The sequence below is a fragment of the Pseudophryne corroboree genome, chromosome 8, assembly GCF_028390025.1.
Source record: "Pseudophryne corroboree isolate aPseCor3 chromosome 8, aPseCor3.hap2, whole genome shotgun sequence".
In the NCBI taxonomy this organism is placed as follows: Eukaryota; Metazoa; Chordata; class Amphibia; order Anura; family Myobatrachidae; genus Pseudophryne; species Pseudophryne corroboree.
This window is the reverse complement of record NC_086451.1, coordinates 5,312,166-5,333,576: the sequence shown is the minus strand read 5'-3', so window position 1 is coordinate 5,333,576 and position 21,411 is coordinate 5,312,166. Positions and strand designations below refer to the sequence as shown.

Genomic DNA, 21,411 nt, shown 5'->3' with positions numbered 1-21,411 from the left:
AGGACAGGACCCCACAAAGTCCTTTGGGGAGACAGAGAGAGAGTATGCCAGCACACACCAGAGCGCTATATAATGCAGGGATTAACACTATCACTGAGTGATTTTTCCCCAAATAGCTGCTTGTATACATATATTGCGCCTAAATTTAGTGCCCCCCCTCTCTTTTTAACCCTTTGAGCCTGAAAACTACAGGGGAGAGCCTGGGGAGCTGTCTTCCAGCTGCACTGTGAAGAGAAAATGGCGCCAGTGTGCTGAGGGAGAAGCCCCGCCCCTTTTTCGGCAGACTTTCTCCCGCTTTTTCTGGAATACTGGCAGGGGTAATTTTACATCTATATAGCCTCTAGGACTATATATGATGTAGATTTGCCAGCCAAGGTGTCATATATTGCCCTCAGGGCGCCCCCCCCAGCGCCCTGCACCCATCAGTGACCGGAGTGTGAGGTGTACATGAGGAGCAATGGCGCACAGCTGCAGTGCTGTGCGCTACCTTGGTGAAGACTGAAGTCTTCTGCCGCCGATTTTCCGGACTCTTCATGCTTCTGGCTCTGTAAGGGGGACGGCGGCGCGGCTCCGGGAACGAACACCAAGGTCGGGTCCTGCGGTCGATCCCTCTGGAGCTAATGGTGTCCAGTAGCCTAAGAAGCCCAAACTACCACCTGTTAGGTAGGTTCGCTTCTTCTCCCCTTAGTCCCTCGCTGCAGTGAGTCTGTTGCCAGCAGATCTCACTGTAAAATAAAAAACCTAAATATACTTTCTTTCTAGGAGCTCAGGAGAGCCCCTAGTGTGCATCCAGCTCAGCCGGGCACAAGAATCTAACTGAGGTCTGGAGGAGGGTCTTAGTGGGAGGAGCCAGTGCACACCAGGTAGTCCTAAAGCTTTCTTTAGTTGTGCCCAGTCTCCTGCGGAGCCGCTAATCCCCATGGTCCTTACGGAGTCCCAGCATCCACTTAGGACGTAAGAGAAACATGACAACCATCAACACGTATGTACGCCTTACTGCCGTGGCTGGGGTCGCCTACGTCACCGGACATGATGTACAACGCGGCTCATTACCAGTACTATCTCTGGCTTTAACAAAGGACTACAACTCCCAGCATTCCCTGACAACACGGTACAAATGAGTTACTCAGAAGTACCTTACAGTATATGCAGGACAGGTTACCAGGATAGCTGCAGGCCAGAGTGTCTGATAATCAGACTCCTGATCTTGGCACGTTTCACGTTTCATATTAGTTGTCATTAGTCTATTCTGCAGTAGACAGATGAATATTGAGAGTGAATTGGTTGCTATGGGTTACAGAACACGGCATCTGCACCATGGAAGTGCGGAACTGTTTGGTGGATGTGAGGTCGCCCCATGTCGCCCGGTCAGGTGGGGAATACTAAGGCTCTTTATGTTTTATGTCGCCTGATTGGGCAGGATGGAGGCGAGCCCAGATCCGCCAGCAGTTACACAGTCTATGAAGCCGCCGTTGTCGCAGAACGATGCGTGATTAGGGCGGAGCGACATTCCCAGACCTGGCCAGAAAATTATTCACCTCCTTCAACTTTTGCCCACACATACAGCACGTTCTGAGCCTCACTGAGAGTTGGACGCTGCTGTGGCGTCGGATACAAGCCGCAAAGTTTTCAGTCTGCGCATGCGTCCGCGTGGTTACAGCACCAGGTCTACTCTCCTGGAACGGCCGCGAGGCTCCTGAAAATCGTGTGGCTCTCCCGGCACCCCTGGAGAGGGGGCAAGTCTCCCAGAGGGGCCTGCATCCCACCAACCAGCCGCCCAGTTACCAAGTAAAGTGGGTGGGCCGGATGGCTAATCACGCAATTCGCGTCATCATAGCCACCCCTGTGATTGGGCCCGTGTATCTGTGCAGCGCCCCCAGCAGGTATATAAGAGGTATTACACAGGTTTCTGGTAGTGACACAAGTTACCTTCTCATCTGTTATCGTCTTCCGCTCTCTGCTAACTTGTACGATTCCCGCCAGATTCCCCCGATCACAGTAATCCATCACCAGGCAGCAAAACAGGGAGGAGATCTACAGAGAGACGCACAATGTGATCACTGGCTCTTACCTCCTTACTCAGCAGAATACTGTATATTACATCAATATCCCCAGCCCTGACACACTCTGCCGTATACAGTGCCCACCCCACACGCACCAAACATGGTCCCTATGGACGTGATCCCACAGTGACCTCTGACGGGGAGCGGGATCTAGTATGATCTGGTCACATGAGCCATGTGTGCTGGAATCGGCCTCACATGTGATTGGTCAGTACCGGCGTTATCCCTATACTGGGGGCTGTCTATAGGGCTAGGAGATGATCCCACATTGATCCCTACATTTGCCAAGCTGACAATAATCCATCCCATTCTGTCCTAGGGCCGCACGTGCTGCCATACGGCGTGCAGTGCCGGTTTCCTGCCGCATGTCTGGCACCGCCGCCTCAAATGATTAATAACGACACGGAAAACGGGAGTCGTGTTATTTCATCTGCGTGTGTATCACATGGCGCCTGCCGTATTATTATACACGCTATGGGCCTAATTCAGATGGCGCCGCTAATTCCTGCACAATAAAGCTACGGAACTGCGCGGCAATGCAAATGTATCGGCCGCCGAGAAAAGAACAGAGACGCCTACTAGCGTCATCGCAAAACATTTCAGCAACCGTGTACGCAATCGCCTCGCAGATGCAAGGAACTTCGGCTCCCTGAGTGTGTCTATGGTGTCGCAGAATGGCCGTCGGAGCTGCGATGCTAACGCTATATTTTCGTACGAGATCACAGTCGGACGCAGTGTGTTTTTGCAGCCACTCCCCATTACCTCCCTCAAACAGTCCCTTCCTGTCAATCACTTTGCGAGCGGCATACGCACTCAGACGATAATCGCCCCACTGAGTACGGTCGGCGCTGTGACCGCATCGGAATCAGGCCCATGTAACACAGCGCGTAATACAGAAAGACTGGTCACTGTTTGCGGATCACGCACCTTACTATCCCAGGCCAGGAAACACTCCTTATACGCACAGACGCTGGGGTGACGTAGCTCCAGCAATGACTTCCCCTGTACAGTGCAGAGAACAGAGACAGCAATAAATCACTGGACTCATCTGCTCAAATAAACGCAAAACTAAAGGCAACAAAAGATGAAAATGCAATGTACGCATGAGTGCAAATAAAATGCTGGATTATGGGTGACTAGTGCGGTGGTCTGCCCAGAGGTTACTAGTCATATATAATCTAGGTGGGCATAACGCCTGAAATAGGCCCCGCCTCCCCTGGGGCACCTGGGCAACACCCTGATCTGCACCCCCTTTCAGTGGTGCACGTACTCACATAGGCATAAGGTGGTAAATCTGCTCGGGTAAGTAAATAGTGTGTCAGTAAGAAATACAGTCACCGGTCAGTGATCCTGCAGATAGCCCGGAGCGGTCTCTGCTTATGTCAGGGAGAATACCGCCTCACTATGGAGCATATGTGCAGCTACAGTGCTAGCTGGGGTGACAGTACAATCACAGTCCTCATAAGAAGAGTGCCCCCCTCTGGCCAGCCACACATGGAAGAATAAATATGAAGCTGGGTAAAAATAAGAATTTACTCACCGGTAATTCTATTTCTCGTAGTCCGTAGTGGATGCTGGGAACTCCGTAAGGACCATGGGGAATAGCGGGCTCCGAAGGAGGCTGGGCACTCTAGAAAGATCTTAGACTACCTGGTGTGCACTGGCTCCTCCCACTATGACCCTCCTCCAAGCCTCAGTTAGGTACTGTGCCCGGACGAGCGTACACAATAAGGAAGGATTTTGAATCCCGGGTAAGACTCATACCAGCCACACCAATCACACCGTACAACTCGTGATATGAAACACAGTTAACAGTATGAAACAATAGAGCCTCTCAACAGATGGCTCAACAATAACCCGATTTAGTTAACAATAACTATGTACAAGTATTGCAGATAAACCGCACTTGGGATGGGCGCCCAGCATCCACTACGGACTACGAGAAATAGAATTACCGGTGAGTAAATTCTTATTTTCTCTAACGTCCTAGTGGATGCTGGGAACTCCGTAAGGACCATGGGGATTATACCAAAGCTCCCAAACGGGCGGGAGAGTGCGGATGACTCTGCAGCACTGAATGAGAGAACTCCAGGTCCTCCTCAGCCAGGGTATCAAATTTGTAGAATTTTGCAAACGTGTTTGCCCCTGACCAAGTAGCTGCTCGGCAAAGTTGTAAAGCCGAGACCCCTCGGGCAGCCGCCCAAGATGAGCCCACCTTCCTTGTGGAATGGGCATTGACAGATTTTGGCTGTGGCAGGCCTGCCACAGTATGTGCAAGCTGAATTGTACTACAAATCCAACGAGCAATAGTCTGCTTAGAAGCAGGAGCACCCAGCTTGTTAGGTGCATATAGGATAAACAGCGAGTCAGATTTTCTGACTCTAGCCGTTCTGGAAACATATATTTTCAGTGCCCTGACAACGTCTAGCAACTTGGAGTCCTCCAAGTCCCTAGTAGCCTAGGCACCACAATAGGCTGGTTCAGGTGAAACGCCGACACCACCTTTGGGAGAAACTGGGGACGAGTCCTCAATTCTGCCCTATCCATATGGAAAATCAAATAAGGACTTTTACAAGACAAAGCCGCCAACTTTGATACTCGCCTGGCAGAAGCCAAGGCCAATAACATAACCACCTTCCACGTGAGATATTTCAGATCCACGGTTTTTAGTGGTTCAAACCAATGTGATTTTAAGAAACTCAACGCCACGTTGAGATCCCAAGGTGCCACAGGAGGCACAAACGAGGGCTGACTCTGCAGCACTCCTTTTATAAATGTCTGAACTTCAGGTACTGAAGCTAGTTCTTTTTGAAAGAAAATCGACAGAGCCGAGATCTGTACCTTAATGGAACCCAATTTAAGGCCCATAGTCACTCCTGCTTGCAGGAAATGCAGAAATCGACCTAGTTGAAATTCCTCTGTTGGGGCCCTTTCGGCCTCACACCATGCAACATATTTTCGCCATATGCGGTGATAATGAGTTGCTGTAACCTCTTTCCTGGCTTTAGTAAGCGTAGGAATGACTTCCTCCAAAATGCCCTTTTCCTTCAGGATCCGGCGTTCAACCGCCATGCCGACAAACGCAGCCGCGGTAAGTCTTGGAACAGACAGGGCCCCTGCTGCCGCAGGTCCTGTCTGAGTGGCAGAGGCCATGGGTCCTCTGATATAAATTCTTGAAGTTCTGGGTACCAAGCTCTTCTTGGCCATCCACGAGTATCGTTCTTACTCCTCGCCTTCTTATTATTCTCAGTACCTTTGGTATGAGAGGCAGAGGGGAGAACACATAAACCGACTGGTACACCCACGGTGTTACCAGAGCGTCCATAGCTATCGCCTGAGGGTCCCTTGACCCGGTGCAATATCTTTTATAGCTTTTTGTTGAGGCGGGACGCCAGCATGTCCACCTGTGGCCTTTCCCAATGGTGTACAATCCTATTGGAAGACTTCTGGAGGAAGTCCCCATTCTCCCGGGTGGAGGTCGTGTCTGTTGAGAAGATCTGCTTCCCAGTTGTCCACTCCGGGAATGAACACTGCTGACAGTGCTAACACATGATTTTCCGCCTATCGGAGAATCCTTGTGGCTTCTGCCATCGCCATCCTGCTTCTTGTGCCGCCCTGTTGGTTTACATGGGCGACTGCCGTGATGTTGTCTGATTGGATCAGTACCGGCTGGTTTTGAAGCAGAGGCCTTGCCGGCCTCAGGGCATTGTAAATGGCCCTCAGGTCTAGAATATTTATGTGTAGGGAAATAACCTGACTTGATCAAAGTCCCTGGAAATTTCTTCCCTGTGTGACTGCCTCCCAGCCTCAAAGGCTGGAATCCATGGTCACTAGGACCTAGTCCTGTATGCCGAACCTGCGGCCCTCTTGAAGATGGGCACTCTGCAGCCACCACAGTAGAGATACCCTGGTCCTTGGAGACAGGGTTATCAGCCTATGCATCGGAAGATGCGATCCGGACCACTTGTCCAACAGGTCCCTCTGAAAAGTTCTTGTATGGAACCTGCCTAATGGGATTGCTTCGTAGGAAGCTACCATTTTTCCCAGGACTCGCGTGCAATGATGCACCGCTACCTATTTTGGCTTCAGGAGGTCTCTGACTAGAGATGACAACTCCTTGGCTTTCTCCTCCGGGAGAAACACTATTTCTGGTTTATGTCCAGAACCATCCCCAGGAACAGTAGACGTGTCATAGGAACCAGCTGTGACTTTGGACTGTTTAGAATCCAACCATGCTGTTGTAGCACTTTCCAAAATAGTGCTACCCCGACTACCAACTGCTCCTTGGACCTCGCCCTTATAACGAGATTGTCCAAGTACGGGATAATTACAACTCCCTTTTTTTGAAGGAGTATCAACATTTCGGCCATTACCTTGATAAAACACCCTCGGTGCCATGTACAGTCCAAACGGCAGTGTCTGGACTTGGTAATGGTAATCCTGTACCACAAATCTGAGGTACTCCTGGCGAGGATGGTAAATGGGGACATGCAGGTAAGCATCCTTGATGTCCCAGGATACCATGTAATCCCCCTCGTCCAGGCTTGGAATAACCGCCCTGAGCGATTCCATCTTGAACTTGAATTTTTGTGTTCAAGGATTTTAAATATAAAATGGGTCACACCGAACCATGCGGTTTCGGTACCCCAACCCGTGTGGAATAGTAACCCCGTCCTTGTTGAAGTAGGGGCACCTTGAGTATTACCTGCTGGGAATACCGCTTATTAATTGCCTCTAGCACAGCCTCCCTGCCTGAGGGAGTTGTCAGCAAGGCATATTTTAGGAAACGGCTGGGGGGAGACATCCCGAATTCCAGCTTGTACCCCTGAAATACTACTTGAAAGAAACAGGGATCCACCTGTGAGCGAGCCCACTAATTGCTGAAATTTTTGAGACGGCCCCCCACCGTACCTGGCTACACCTGTGGAGCACCCGCGTCATGGTGTGGCCTCACAGGAGGCGGGGGAAGAATCTTGATTCTGGGAACAGGCTGACTGGTGCAGCTTTTTTCCCTCTACCCTTGTCTCTGTACAGAAAGGAAGCGCCATTTGTTTCTGAAGCCGAAAGGACTGTACCTTTGTCTGTGAGGAAACCTGAGGTAAAATTATTTCTTCCCAGCAGTTGCTGTGGATACGAGGTCCCAGAGACCATCCCCAAATAATTCCTCACCCTTATAAGGCTCTCTATGCGCTTTTTAAGTCAGCATCACCTGTCCAGTGACAGGTCTCTAATACCCTCCTGACAGAATGGACATTACATTTATTTTGGATGCCAGCCGGCAAAATATCCCTCTGTGCATCCCCCATATATAAGACGACGTCTTTAATATGTTTTTATGTTTGCCAACTAGTATCCCTGTTTGACAGGGTCACCGACCACGCTGCAGCAGCACTATCTGCAGGTCTCAGTCTAGTACCTGAGTGTGTAAATACAGACTTCAGGATAGCCTCCTGTTTTTTATCAACAGGTACCTATTAAAGTGGCCGTATCCTAAGACGGCAGTGCCACCTTTTTTGACAAACGTGTGAGCGCCTTATCCACCCTAGGGGATATCTCCCAGCGTAACTTATCCACCTGGCGGGAAAGGGTACGCCATCAGTAACTTTTTATAAATTACCAGTTTCTTAACGGGGGAACCCACGCTTTCACACACTTCATTTATTCATCTGATGGGGGAACAAAACACCGCCTGTTTTTTCTCCCCAAACCTAAAACCCATTTTTAGAGGTGCTTGGGTTAAAGTCAGAAATGTATAACACATTTTTTATTGCCGGGATCTTTTTGAGCCCCTGATGGCCTTTGAGACGCCTGGGCAGGCGCGGGCTGCGAAGCCGGCTGTCCCACAGCTGTTACGTCATCCACCCTTTTATGTAAGGAGTTGACACTGTCGGTTAATACCTTTCACCTATCCATCCACTCTGGTGTCGGCCCCACAGGGGGCGACATCACATATATCGGCCTCTGTTCTGTCACCATATAAGCCTCCTCATTCAACATGTCGACACAGCCGTACCGACACACCGCAGACACACAGGGAATGCTCTAAACGAGGACAGGACCCACAAAAGCCCTTTGGGGGGACAGAGTAAGAGTATGCCAGCACACACCAGAGCGCTATATATATACAGGGACTAACTGAGTTATGTCCCTAATAGCTGCTTTTTATATAATATACTGTATACAGTGCCAATTTTAATGCCCCCCCCTCTCTTTTCCCTCCTACTGTACTGTAGAATTGCAGGGAAGAGCCAGGGAGCTTCCTTCCAGCCGAGCTGTGAGGGAAAAATGGCGCCAGTGTGCTGAGGAGATAGGCTCCGCCCCTTTTTCGCGGCCTATTCTCCCGTTTTTTATGGAATTCTGGCAGGGGTATTTACCTCATATATAGCCCCTGGGGCCATATATTGAGATATTTTAGCCAGCCAAGGTGTTTTTATTGCTGCCTCAGGGCGCCCCCCCCAGCGCCCTGCACCCTCAGTGACCGGAGTGTGAAGTGTGTGAGAGGAGCAATGGCGCACAGCTGCAGTGCTGTGCGCTACCTTGGTGAAGACAGAGTCTTCATGCCGCCGATTTTCCGGACCATCTTCTTGCTTCTGGCTCTGTAAGGGGGACGGCGGCGCGGCTCCGGGACCGAACATCAAGGCTGGGCCTGCGGTCGATCCCTCTGGAGCTAATGGTGTCCAGTAGCCTAAGAAGCCCAATCCGGCTGCAAGCAGGCGAGTTCGCTTCTTCTCCCCTTAGTCCCTCGCTGCAGTGAGCCTGTTGCCAGCAGGTCTCACTGAAAATAACAAATTCTAAGACTATAACTTTCTAAGAGCTCAGGAGAGCCCCTAGTGTGCATCCAACCTCGGCCGGGCACGAAATCTAACTGAGGCTTGGAGGAGGGTCATAGTGGGAGGAGCCAGTGCACACCAGGTAGTCTAAGATCTTTCTAGAGTGCCCAGCCTCCTTCGGAGCCCGCTATTCCCCATGGTCCTTACGGAGTTCCCAGCATCCACTAGGACGTTAGAGAAAGTTATTTCCAGATGCCGGATTTTCTTCATTTAGCTTCAGAGGCGCTGGCCCAGAGCCGGCCTTAGGCATAGGCAAACTAGGCAAATGCCTAGGGCATTTGGTATGCTCAGGGGCACCAGCAGCTTCTGCTGATTAGAATGATATGCGGCATGCCTATGTTCTGTGTGTGACTGCGGCTGTATCTGCATACGAAATGCTACATTGCGTATATTCCTGGAAATTACTGTAATGTAGCATTTCGTATGCAGATACAGCCGCAGTTGCACACAGAATATAGGCATGCTGCACATCATTTTAATCAGCAGAAGCTGCTTGTGCATCCTAGCCACATAGTAATGCAAATAAGATGCATTTTCATAAACAAAAGGCGCCCGACGTTAGCATAGCTGCCAGCTGACTCATGCCAGGCATCTCCTGCAGAACTAGCGGTGGTGCTAGGGGGCACCAGCCAAAATCTTGCCTAGGGCATCATATTGGTTAGGGCCGGCTCTGCGCTGGCCCGTGCCCCCATGTACCAGGCCGTTCTCATACACACTGTCCCAACGCAGGACACCTACAAGTTGGGGGGAACGTAAGGTAGAAAAGAGACAAGGATACTTCAAAGGGGCTCAGCCCAGGTTTCCCGGAGGATGGTGGGATCAGAGACTGGAAAGACATAGAGAGCGCCCACTAGTGGCTGCTGTCCTGTGCCACAAGTCTCCAGTCTGACGGAAGATGGTTATATACAAAAATAGATGTACTAGTATTTCTGAGCCTTCATTGGCTGGGACGCTAGCTATTGTGGGCAGCGCTGCTGGGATTTTCTCCTCTTTTCTTCCCAACTCTCTCTTTCTCCTCTTTCTCCCATCTCTCTCTCTCTTTCATCTTTCTCGCTGTCTTCCTCCCATTGCTCTCTCTCTCTCCTTCTCATTCTCCCATCTCTCTCTCCTTCTCATTTCTTTGCCTCTGTTCCTCTCATCGCACTCTGCCTCTCTTCCTCCTATATCTCTCTCTCCTTCTCATTACTTTGCCTCTGTTCCTCTCATCGCGCTCTGCCTCTCTTCCTCCTATATCTCTCTCTCCTTCTCATTACTTTGCCTCTGTTCCTCTCATCGCGCTCTGCCTCTCTTCCTCCTATATCTCTCTCTCCTTCTCATTTCTTTGCCTCTGTTCCTCTCATCGCGCTCTGCCTCTCTTCCTCCTATATCTCTCTCTCCTTCTCATTTCTTTGCCTCTGTTCCTCCCATCGCGCTCTGCCTCTCTTCCTCCTATATCTCTCTCTCCTTCTCATTTCTTTGCCTCTGTTCCTCTCATCGCGCTCTGCCTCTCTTCCTCCTATATCTCTCTCTCCTTCTCATTTCTTTGCTTCTGTTCCTCTCATCGCGCTCTGCCTCTCTTCCTCCTATATCTCTCTCTCCTTCTCATTACTTTGCCTCTGTTCCTCTCATCGCGCTCTGCCTCTCTTCCTCCTATATCTCTCTCTCCTTCTCATTTCTTTGCCGCTGTTCCTCCCATCGCGCTCTGCCTCTCTTCCTCCTATATCTCTCTCTCCTTCTCATTACTTTGCCTCTGTTCCTCTCATCGCGCTCTGCCTCTCTTCCTCCTATATCTCTCTCTCCTTCTCATTTCTTTGCCTCTGTTCCTCTCATCGCGCTCTGCCTCTCTTCCTCCTATATCTCTCTCTCTCCTTCTCATTTCTTTGCCTCTGTTCCTCCCATCGCGCTCTGCCTCTCTTCCTCCTATATCTCTCTCTCCTTCTCATTTCTTTGCCTCTGTTCCTCTCATCGCGCTCTGCCTCTCTTCCTCCTATATCTCTCTCTCCTTCTCATTTCTTTGCTTCTGTTCCTCTCATCGCGCTCTGCCTCTCTTCCTCCTATATCTCTCTCTCCTTCTCTTTCTCCTATCTCTCTCTCTCTTTCTACCCATGCTGCATTGCTAGGGGGTATGCATGCTGCTGTTCTGTCCATGCGCACAGCGCGCCAGGGGGAACATGACGAGACCGTGTCCGGGCGTCAGACAGCCAGTGAGAGCTGGGGGAGGGCTAATGATAGACAGACCCATTAAATGAGTATATAATAGACATAGTTTGCGATGGTCACTTGCCTCCTCCAGGGCCAGATTTCCCTCCCGCTCATCAGCACACTCCACCTGGAAAATAGACATCCTGCAGGTTACTTTCACAACAAGCCCAGCGGGGTAGAGGACAGGTATAGGTGCGGTCAGACAACCCAACATATCATGATAAATACAGAGGTCACTTTGTGTCGGAACAAGCCGGTACAGCGATATATATAAATGTGGTTTCTCATAGTGTTACAAATAGTAATAATGCACAAATAATAATAATTACAGAGTCCACGTTACATGTTTAGCTGTCACACGTTTCCCTCCCTCATTACAGAGTAACACTTTATTTATTAAAGATATTCAATGTTTCCACTAAACACATGTGATCCCTGGGCCTGCTTCCTGACAGGATGAGCCTGCTTCCTGACAGGATGAGCCTGCTTCCTGACAGGATGAGCCTGCTTCCTGACAGGATGAGCCTGCTTCCTGACAGGATGAGCCTGCTTCCTGACAGGATGAGCCTGCTTCCTGACAGGATGAGCCTGCTTCCTGACAGGATGAGCCTGCTTCCTGACAGGATGAGCCTGCTTCCTGACAGGATGAGCCTGCTTCCTGATAGGATGAGCCTGCTTCCTGACAGGATGGGCCTGCTTTCTGACAGGATGAGCCTGCTTCCTGATAGGATGGGCCTGCTTCCTGACAGGATGAGCCTGCTTCCTGACAGGATGAGCCTGCTTCCTGATAGGATGGGCCTGCTTCCTGACAGGATGAGCCTGCTTCCTGATAGGATGGGCCTGCTTCCTGATAGGATGGGCCTGCTTCCTTATAGGATGATGGAATAACACAGGTGCGGGGAAGCGGCTGGGTGATTCCGTGTCAGTAACATTATACTGCAGCAGAGGCGTCTGTAGGAGCTGAAGCTTACGCAGGCTGGCCGTCATATCCGAGTACTCGGGCCCAGTTAGTCTGCGTTCAACGACACACACCCTGGACCCGTCACACCTTCAAAATGGGGGCGATGCCTTCGTTTTAATGACCGGTGCGGTTGCCGTCCCCGCTCCGTTTCCCAAACACAGCAGCGGGTCAGTCATGCTGCGGCTGACGGGGGGCTGTGAGTGACATCACAAGACCCGTTCTGCACCCGCGCAGACCCCACACCATCGGATTTATACGTAAACCAACGGGATCGCAGACAAATCCGAATTGCAAATCATTGTGTGTTATATATAGAGACTAAAAAGGCGCCTTATTTCTTATCTATCCCACTAATAACAGGCTGGGAAGGGGGGGAACATGGGGTGTACCCAGAGGGGGGTTCCGCGTTAGGTGGCCGCAGTCATGTGCCTGCAATGGTGGCATATAGCGAGAAGCGTCTCTTTCCCTGTGTGGGAATTTCTGTTTGATTTTCATCGCAAGACACAAGTGAAAACGCCTGCGATACACCGTTGTGTGTGACACGTGGAAGCGGCATCTCTCCTCGCATTTGGTGGCTGGTAGAGGACACTCCGATGCACTCACTACAAGTAGCTGCAATGAACGCACTAAAGACCTCATTCAGTGAGAATGGCAAAATCTGCGAATTGCAATCTGCCCGTTTATCGAACGACTGCGCATGTACAGCATTCACATTGCGCACGCCGAGTAACAATGGGGGTCATTCCGAGTTGATCGCTAGCTGCCGTTGTTCGCAGCGCAGCGATCAGGCAAAAAAAAAATGGCATTTCTGAGCATGCGTATGGGCCGCCGTGCGCATGCGCGAAGTACTTTCACACAAAACTATGCCGTTTTACACAAGGTCGAGCGACTCATTTCAGTTGCACGGCTGATCGGTGAGTGATTGACAGGAATGGGGCGTTTCTGGGAGGTAACTGACCGTTTTCCGGGAGTGTGCTAAAAAACGCAGGCATGTCAGAAGATAACGCAGGCGTGCCTGGGGAAACGGGGGAGTGGCTGGCCGAACGCAGGGCGTGTATGTGACGTCAAACCAGGAACTAAACTGTCTGCAGTGATCGCAATCTAGGAGTAGGTCTGCAGCTACTCAGAAACTGCAGGAAATTTTTTTGAGCAGTTCTGCTAACCTTTCGTTCGCACTTCTGCTAAGCTAAGATACACTCCCAGAGGGCGGCGGCCTAGCGTGTGCAATGCTGCTAAAAGCAGCTAGCGAGCGAACAACTTTGAATGAGGGCCTGTAGCAACAGAAAATGTGTACACATCGTGATCGCAATGCAGACGCTGTTTGAGTGATAGAAAGCTGTCGATTCTGGGCGGAAACCTGGCGTTTCTGCGTGTGTCTGAAAAAACACAGGCGTGCCCAGGCATTTATAAGGAGGGCCTCTGACGTCAGCGATCACCACTTCCAGCCTCTTGCATCGCAAGAATTGTGGATGACCTTGCCTGGCACAGATAGGAAAAATCTTCGATGTGCGGTAATTGTGTATGGTTCTGTGATGAGCGCGCATATTGCGATACAGTCACAATTTCTGCAACGGGCGTTTTTTTTTCTATTTCTGGGTGGCAATTATTTGATCGCAGAAACTGCTTTTTAGCAGAAATTGCAATCCTTACTGAATGAGGTCCAAAGTGCAGCGAGAAGTATTGGAAAAACTGTGATTCAATGCAACACAAAGCAGCAGAATGCGGGTATATAATACTAGGGTAAGACCCAGTAACGTGTGTTATACTAGTATGACGTGCATACACAGTGTGTATGATGGCACAGCATATGATCCCACACACGTGTATGTCAGCAGGGGGCGCTGCTCTAGTAAAGAAGCACAATGTGTAAACACGGGGACAGAACGGGGGCTGTACCAGGGGGCTTATTCCCCTGCCAATAACTACAGCCGAGCCACATTACACTGGCACAACCAGTCACACCCCTACCTAGGCTGTGCAGCTACACCCCTCCCTGTGCACGCAACCTGTGGGGTTATACCCTTACTCACCCACACCACAGCCCTATCCACCCTCACCACCCACACCACAGCCCTATCCACCCACACCACAGCCCTATCCACAGCCCTATCCACCCACACCACAGCCCTACCCACCCACACCACAGCCCTATCCACCCTAACCACAGCCCTATCCACCTTCACCACAGCCCCATTCACCCACACCACAGCCCCATTCACCCACACACCACAGCCCTATCCACCCTCACCACAGCCCTATCCACCCTCACCACAGCCCTATCCACCCTCACCACAGCCCTATCCAACTACACCACAGCCCTCTCCACCCACACCACAGCCCTATCCACCCACACCACAGCCCTATCCAACTACACCACAGCCCTCTCCACCCACACCACAGCCCTATCCACCCACACCACAGCCCTATCCAACTACACCACAGCCCTCTCCACCCACACCACAGCCCTATCCACCCACACCACAGCCATATCCAACTACACCACAGCCCTCTCCACCCACACCACAGCCCTATCCACCCACACCACAGCCCTATCCACCCTCACCACAGCCCTATCCAACTACACCACAGCCCTATCCATCCACACCACAGCCCTATTCACCTACACCACAGTCCTATCCACCCACACCACAGCCCTATCCACCCACACCACAGCCCTCTCCACCCTCACCACAGCCCTCTCCACCCACATGCCACAGCCCTCTCCACCCACACCACAGCCCTATCCACCCACACACCACAGCCCAAGCCACCCACACACCACAGCCCAAGCCACCCACACACCACAGCCCTATCCACCCACACACCACAGCCCTATCCACCCTCACCAGACCCCTATCCACCCACACCACATCCCCATCCACCCTCACCACAGCCCTATCCACCCACACCACAGCCCTATCCACCCACACCACAGCCCTATCCACCCACACCACAGCCCTATCCACCCACACACCACAGCCCCATTCACCCACACCACAGCCCTATCCACCCACACCACAGCCCTATACACCCACACACCACAGCCCTATCCACCCTCACCACAGCCCTATTCACCCACACCACAGCCCCATTCACCCACACACCACAGCCATATACACCCACACCACAGCCCTATTCACCTTCACCACAGCCCTATCCACCCTCACCACAGCCCTATCCACCCACACCACAGCCCTATTCACCCACACACCACAGCCCTATCCACCCTCACCACAGCCCTATTCACCCACACCACAGCCCCATTCACCCACACACCACAGCCATATACACCCACACCACAGCCCTATTCACCCACACACCACAGCCCTATCTACCCACACACCACAGCCCTATCCACCCTCACCACAGCCCTATCCACCCTCACTACAGCCCTATTTACCCACACCACAGCCCTATCCACCCTCACCACAGCCCTATCCACCCTCACCACAGCCCTATCAACCCACACCACAGCCCTATCAACCCACACCACAGCCCTATCCACCCTCACTATAGCCCTATTTACCCACACCACAGCCCTATCCACCCTCACCACAGCCCTATCCACCCTCACCACAGCCCTATCAACCCTCACTACAGCCCTATTTACATACACCACAGCCCTATCCACCCTCACCACAGCCCTATCCACCCTCACCACAGCCCTTTCAACCCACACCACAGCCCTATCAACCCACACCACAGCCCTATCAACCCACACCACAGCCCTATCCACCCACACCACAGCCCTATTTACCCACACCACAGCCCTATTCACCCACACACCACAGCCCTATTCACCCACACACCACAGCCCTATCCATCCACACCACAGCCCTATCCATCCACACCACAGCCCTATCCACCCTCACCACAGCCCTATCCACCCACACACCACAGCCCTATTCACCCACACCACAGCCCTATTCACCAACACCACAGCCCTATCCACCCACACCACAGCCCTATTCACCCACACCACCCCCCTATCCACCTTCACCACAGCCCTATCCACCCTCACCACAGCCCTATCAACCCACACGCCGCAGCCCTATCCACCCACACGCCGCAGCCCTATCCACCCACACGCCACAGCCCTATCCACCCTCGCCACAGCCCTATCCACCCACACCACAGCCCTATCCACCCTCACCACAGCCCGATCCACCCTCACCCCACCCTCACCACAGCCCCATCCACCCACACCACAGTCCCATCCACCCTCACCACAGCCCTATCCACCCTCACCACAGCCCTATCCACCCTCACCACAGCCCTATCCACCCACACACCACAGCCCTATCCACCCTCACCACAGCCCTATCCACCCACACACCACAGCCCCATTCACCCACACCACAGCCCCATTCACCCACACCACAGCCCCATTTACCCACACACCACAGCCCTATCCACCCACACCACAGCCCTATCCACCCACACCACAGCCCTATCCACCCACACCACAGCCCGATCCACCCTCACCCCACCCTCACCACAGCCCCATCCACCCACACCACAGTCCCATCCACCCACACCACAGCCCTATCCACCCTCACCACAGCCCTATCCACCCTCACCACAGCCCTATCCACCCACACACCACAGCCCTATCCACCCACACACCACAGCCCTATCCACCCACACACCACAGCCCCATTCACCCACACCACAGCCCCATTTACCCACACACCACAGCCCTATCCACCCACACCACAGCCCTATCCACCCACACCACAGCCCTATCCACCCTCACTACAGCCCTATCAACCCACACACCAAAGCCCTATCCACCCTCACCACAGCCCTATCCACCCTCACCACAGCCCTATCCACCCTCACTACAGCCCTATTTACCCACACCACAGCCCTACCCACCCACACCACAGCCCTATTCACCCACACCACAGCTCTATCCACCCTCGCCACAGCCCTATCCACCCTCACTACAGCCCTATCCACCCTCACCACAGCCCTATCCACCCTCACCACAGCCCTATCCACCCTCACCACAGCCCTATCCACCCACACCAAAGCCCTGTTCACCCTAAACACAGCCCTGTTCACCCTAAACACAGCCCTGTTCACCCTAAACACAGCCCTGTCCACCCACACACCACAGCCCTATCCACCCACACACCACAGCCCTATCCACCCTCAACACAGCCCTATCCACCCTCAACACAGCCCTGTTCACCCTCAACACAGCCCTGTTCACCCTCAACACAGCCCTGTTCACCCTCAACACAGCCCTGTTCACCCTCAACACAGCCCTGTTCACCCTCAACACAGCCCCGTTCACCCTCAACACAGCCCCGTTCACCCTCAACACAGCCCCGTTCACCCTCAACACAGCCCCGTCCACCCTCAACACAGCCCCGTCCACCCTCAACACAGCCCTATCCACCCGCACACCAAAGCCCTATCCACCCTCACCACAGCCCTATCCACCTTCACCAAAGCCCTATCCACCCTCACCACAGCCCTATCCACCTTCACCAAAGCCCTATCCACCTTCACCAAAGCCCTATCCACAGCCCTATCCACCCACACCACAGCCCTATCCACCCACACCACAGCCCTATCCACCCACACCACAGCCCCATCCAACCACACCACAGCCCTATCCACCCACACACCAGAGCCCCATCCACCCTCACCACCACCCTATCCAACCACACACCACAGCCCTATCCACCCTCACCACAGCCCTATCCACCCTCACCACAGCCCTATCCACCCTCACCACAGCCCTATCCAACTACACACCACAGCTCTATCCATCCACATCACAGCCCTATCCACCCTCACCACAGCCCTATCCCCCCTCACCACAGCCCTATCCCCCCACACACCACAGCCCTATCCACCCACACACCACAGCCCTATCCACCCACACACTACAGCCCTATCCACCCACACACTACAGCCCTATCCACCCACAACACAGCCCTATCCACCCTCACCACACCCCTATCCACCCACACCACACCCCTATCCACCCACACACCACAGCCCCATCCACCCTCACCACAGCACTATCCACTCACACCACAATCCACCCTCACCACAGCCCCATCCACCCACACACCACAGCCCCATCCACCCTCACCACAGCCCCATCCACCCACACACCACAGCCCCATCCACCCTCACCACAGCACTATCCACCCACACCACAGCCCCGTCCACCCTCACCACAGCCCCATCCAACCACACACCCCTATCCAACCACACACCACAGCCCTATCCACCCACACACCAGAGCCCCATCCACCCTCACCACCACCCTATCCAACCACACACCACAGCCCTATCCACCCTCACCACAGCCCTATCCACCCTCACCACAGCCCTATCCACCCTCACCACAGCCCTATCCACCCTCACCACAGCCCTATCCACCCACACCACAGCCCTATCCACCCACACCACAGCCCTATCCACCCAAACACCACAGCCCCATCCACCCACACACCACAGCCCCATTCACCAACACACCACAGCCCCATTCACCCACACCACAGCCCCATTCACCCACACACCACAGCCCCATTCACCCACACCACAGCCCTATTCACCTTCACCACAGCCCTATCCACCCACACACCACAGCCCTATCCACCCTCACCACAGCCCTATCCAGAGCCGGCCTTAGCTATAGGCAGGCTAGGCATTTGCCTAGGGCATTCAAGCATGTCTAGGGGCATCCAAGCATGTCCCTGCAGCATCTCATGCTGAGAGGGACAGTCCGCAAACTAACTGTTACTTTCCAAATGTATTCAATCAGTACTTGTATACACTGCTGTTTACATTTGTCAAAAAAAATGCACACTGTGCCTTAAACTTCCTCTGACATGCTTGAATGCCCCTGATTTGTGAGACCTCAGACAGACAGCAGAAGCCCAGTAAATGCAATTCCTGGACCTGTGACATTTTTACTGACTATATAAGGTTATTACTGGATGGCTTCTTATGATAACAAATGTGTATTTTGGAGGACTGCTTCACAGAAACCTGACATCACCTATACTGCTTGTGCACATGGGGGAGGGGGGCCCTGCCATCCTGTGTGTGTCCCTTATCCCTGTGCAAACCCCAGGTGTCTGCAGGGACATAACATGGGCAGTGTTCTCCCCACACTTTATTTCCTAGTCAGTCCATACCGTAAAATTCCCCTGCCATCTAGCACTGTAACGTGGTCAGTAAGTTGCGTTGTGCTATTTCTATATGAAACATCAGTGCAGCGTGACTTTTGGACACATCAGACTGGAGGGCAGAGCATTTAGCTCCCACAGTATAAAGTAAAGTGCATGCAGTTAACGGGAGTAACAGACACCAGCAAACACACTGAATAGTGAAGAGAATGGACAGTTTCTACATGTTTGATACTGATCTTTTTGTATAACCAGCAAGTGTGGCAGTATATGTGGCAGTATATGTGTATTATGGGCATTACTAATGTGGGGCATATGTGTAAGGTGCATTACTGTGTGGCATTATGTGTATTATGGGTATTACTAATGTGGGGCATATGTGTAAGGTTCCTTTACTGTGTGGAATTATATGTATTATGGTCATTACTGTGTGGCATTGTGTAGAGTTGAACTGGCCCACAGGGTAACCCCCCGGTGGGCCCCACTACCTGAGCGTTGCAGGTACAGATGCAGAACTAGCGGCGGAGCTAGGGGGCACCAGACAAAATTTTGCCTAGGGCATCAAATTGGCTAGGGCCGGCTCTGGCCCTATCCACCCTCACCACAGCCCTATCCACCCTCACTACAGCCCTATTTACCCACACCACAGCCCTATCCACCCTCACCACAGCCCTATCCACCCTCACCACAGCCCTATCCACCCTCACTACAGCCCTATTTACCCACACCACAGCCCTATCCACCCTCACCACAGCCCTATTCACCCACACACCACAGTCCTATCCATCCACACCACAGCCCTATCCACCCTCACCACAGCCCTATCCACCCTCACCACAGCCCTATCCACCCACACACCACAGCCCTATTCACCCACACACCACAGCCCTATTCACCCACACACCACAGCCCTATTCACCCACACCACCCCCCTATCCACCCACACCACAGCCCTATCCACCCACACGCCGCAGCCCTATCCACCCACACGCCGCAGCCCTATCCACCCACACCACAGCCCGATCCACCCTCACCACAGCCCGATCCACCCTCACCCCACCCTCACCACAGCCCCATCCACCCACACCACAGTCCCATCCACCCTCACCACAGCCCTATCCACCCTCACCACAGCCCTATCCACCCACACACCACAGCCCTATCCACCCACACCACAGCCCTATCCACCCTCACCACAGCCCTATCCACCCACACACCACAGCCCTCTCCACCCACACGCCGCAGCCCTATCCACCCACACGCCGCAGCCCTATCCACCCACACCACAGCCCGATCCACCCTCACCACAGCCCGATCCACCCTCACCCCACCCTCACCACAGCCCCATCCACCCACACCACAGTCCCATCCACCCTCACCACAGCCCTATCCACCCTCACCACAGCCCTATCCACCCACACACCACAGCCCTATCCACCCACACCACAGCCCTATCCACCCTCACCACAGCCCTATCCACCCACACACCACAGCCCTCTCCACCCACACGCCGCAGCCCTATCCACCCACACGCCGCAGCCCTATCCACCCACACCACAGCCCGATCCACCCTCACCACAGCCCGATCCACCCTCACCCCACCCTCACCACAGCCCCATCCACCCACACCACAGTCCCATCCACCCTCACCACAGCCCTATCCACCCTCACCACAGCCCCATTCACCCACACACCACAGCCCTATCCACCCACACGCCGCAGCCCTATCCACCCACACGCCGCAGCCCTATCCACCCACACCACAGCCCGATCCACCCTCACCACAGCCCGATCCACCCTCACCCCACCCTCACCACAGCCCCATCCACCCACACCACAGTCCCATCCACCCTCACCACAGCCCTATCCACCCTCACCACAGCCCTATCCACCCACACACCACAGCCCTATCCACCCACACCACAGCCCTATCCACCCTCACCACAGCCCTATCCACCCACACACCACAGCCCCATTCACCCACACCACAGCCCCATTCACCCACACACCACAGCCCTATTCACCCACACACCACAGCCCTATCCACCCTCACTACAGCCCTATCAACCCACACACCAAAGCCCTATCCACCCTCACCACAGCCCTATCCACCCTCACTACAGCCCTATTTACCCACACACCACAGCCCTACCCACCCACACCACAGCCATATTCACCCACACCACAGCTCTATCCACCCTCACCACAGCCCTATCCAC

At 53.3% G+C, this 21,411-nt stretch overlaps 1 protein-coding gene across 1 annotated transcript in view; it reads right to left on the bottom strand.

Annotated features, from left to right (window-relative positions):
* Window positions 1-21,411, bottom strand: part of STKLD1 (serine/threonine kinase like domain containing 1) — a 147,012-nt gene that overhangs the window by 110,737 nt on the left and 14,864 nt on the right. Inside the window, exons 3-5 of the mRNA XM_063935799.1 lie at window positions 11,157-11,201; window positions 2,991-3,065; window positions 1,930-2,034 (exon numbers count right to left, since the gene is read on the bottom strand). Of these exons, the coding sequence (XP_063791869.1) occupies window positions 1,930-2,034; window positions 2,991-3,065; window positions 11,157-11,201 (225 nt within the window). The remainder of the gene's footprint in view (window positions 1-1,929; window positions 2,035-2,990; window positions 3,066-11,156; window positions 11,202-21,411) is intronic.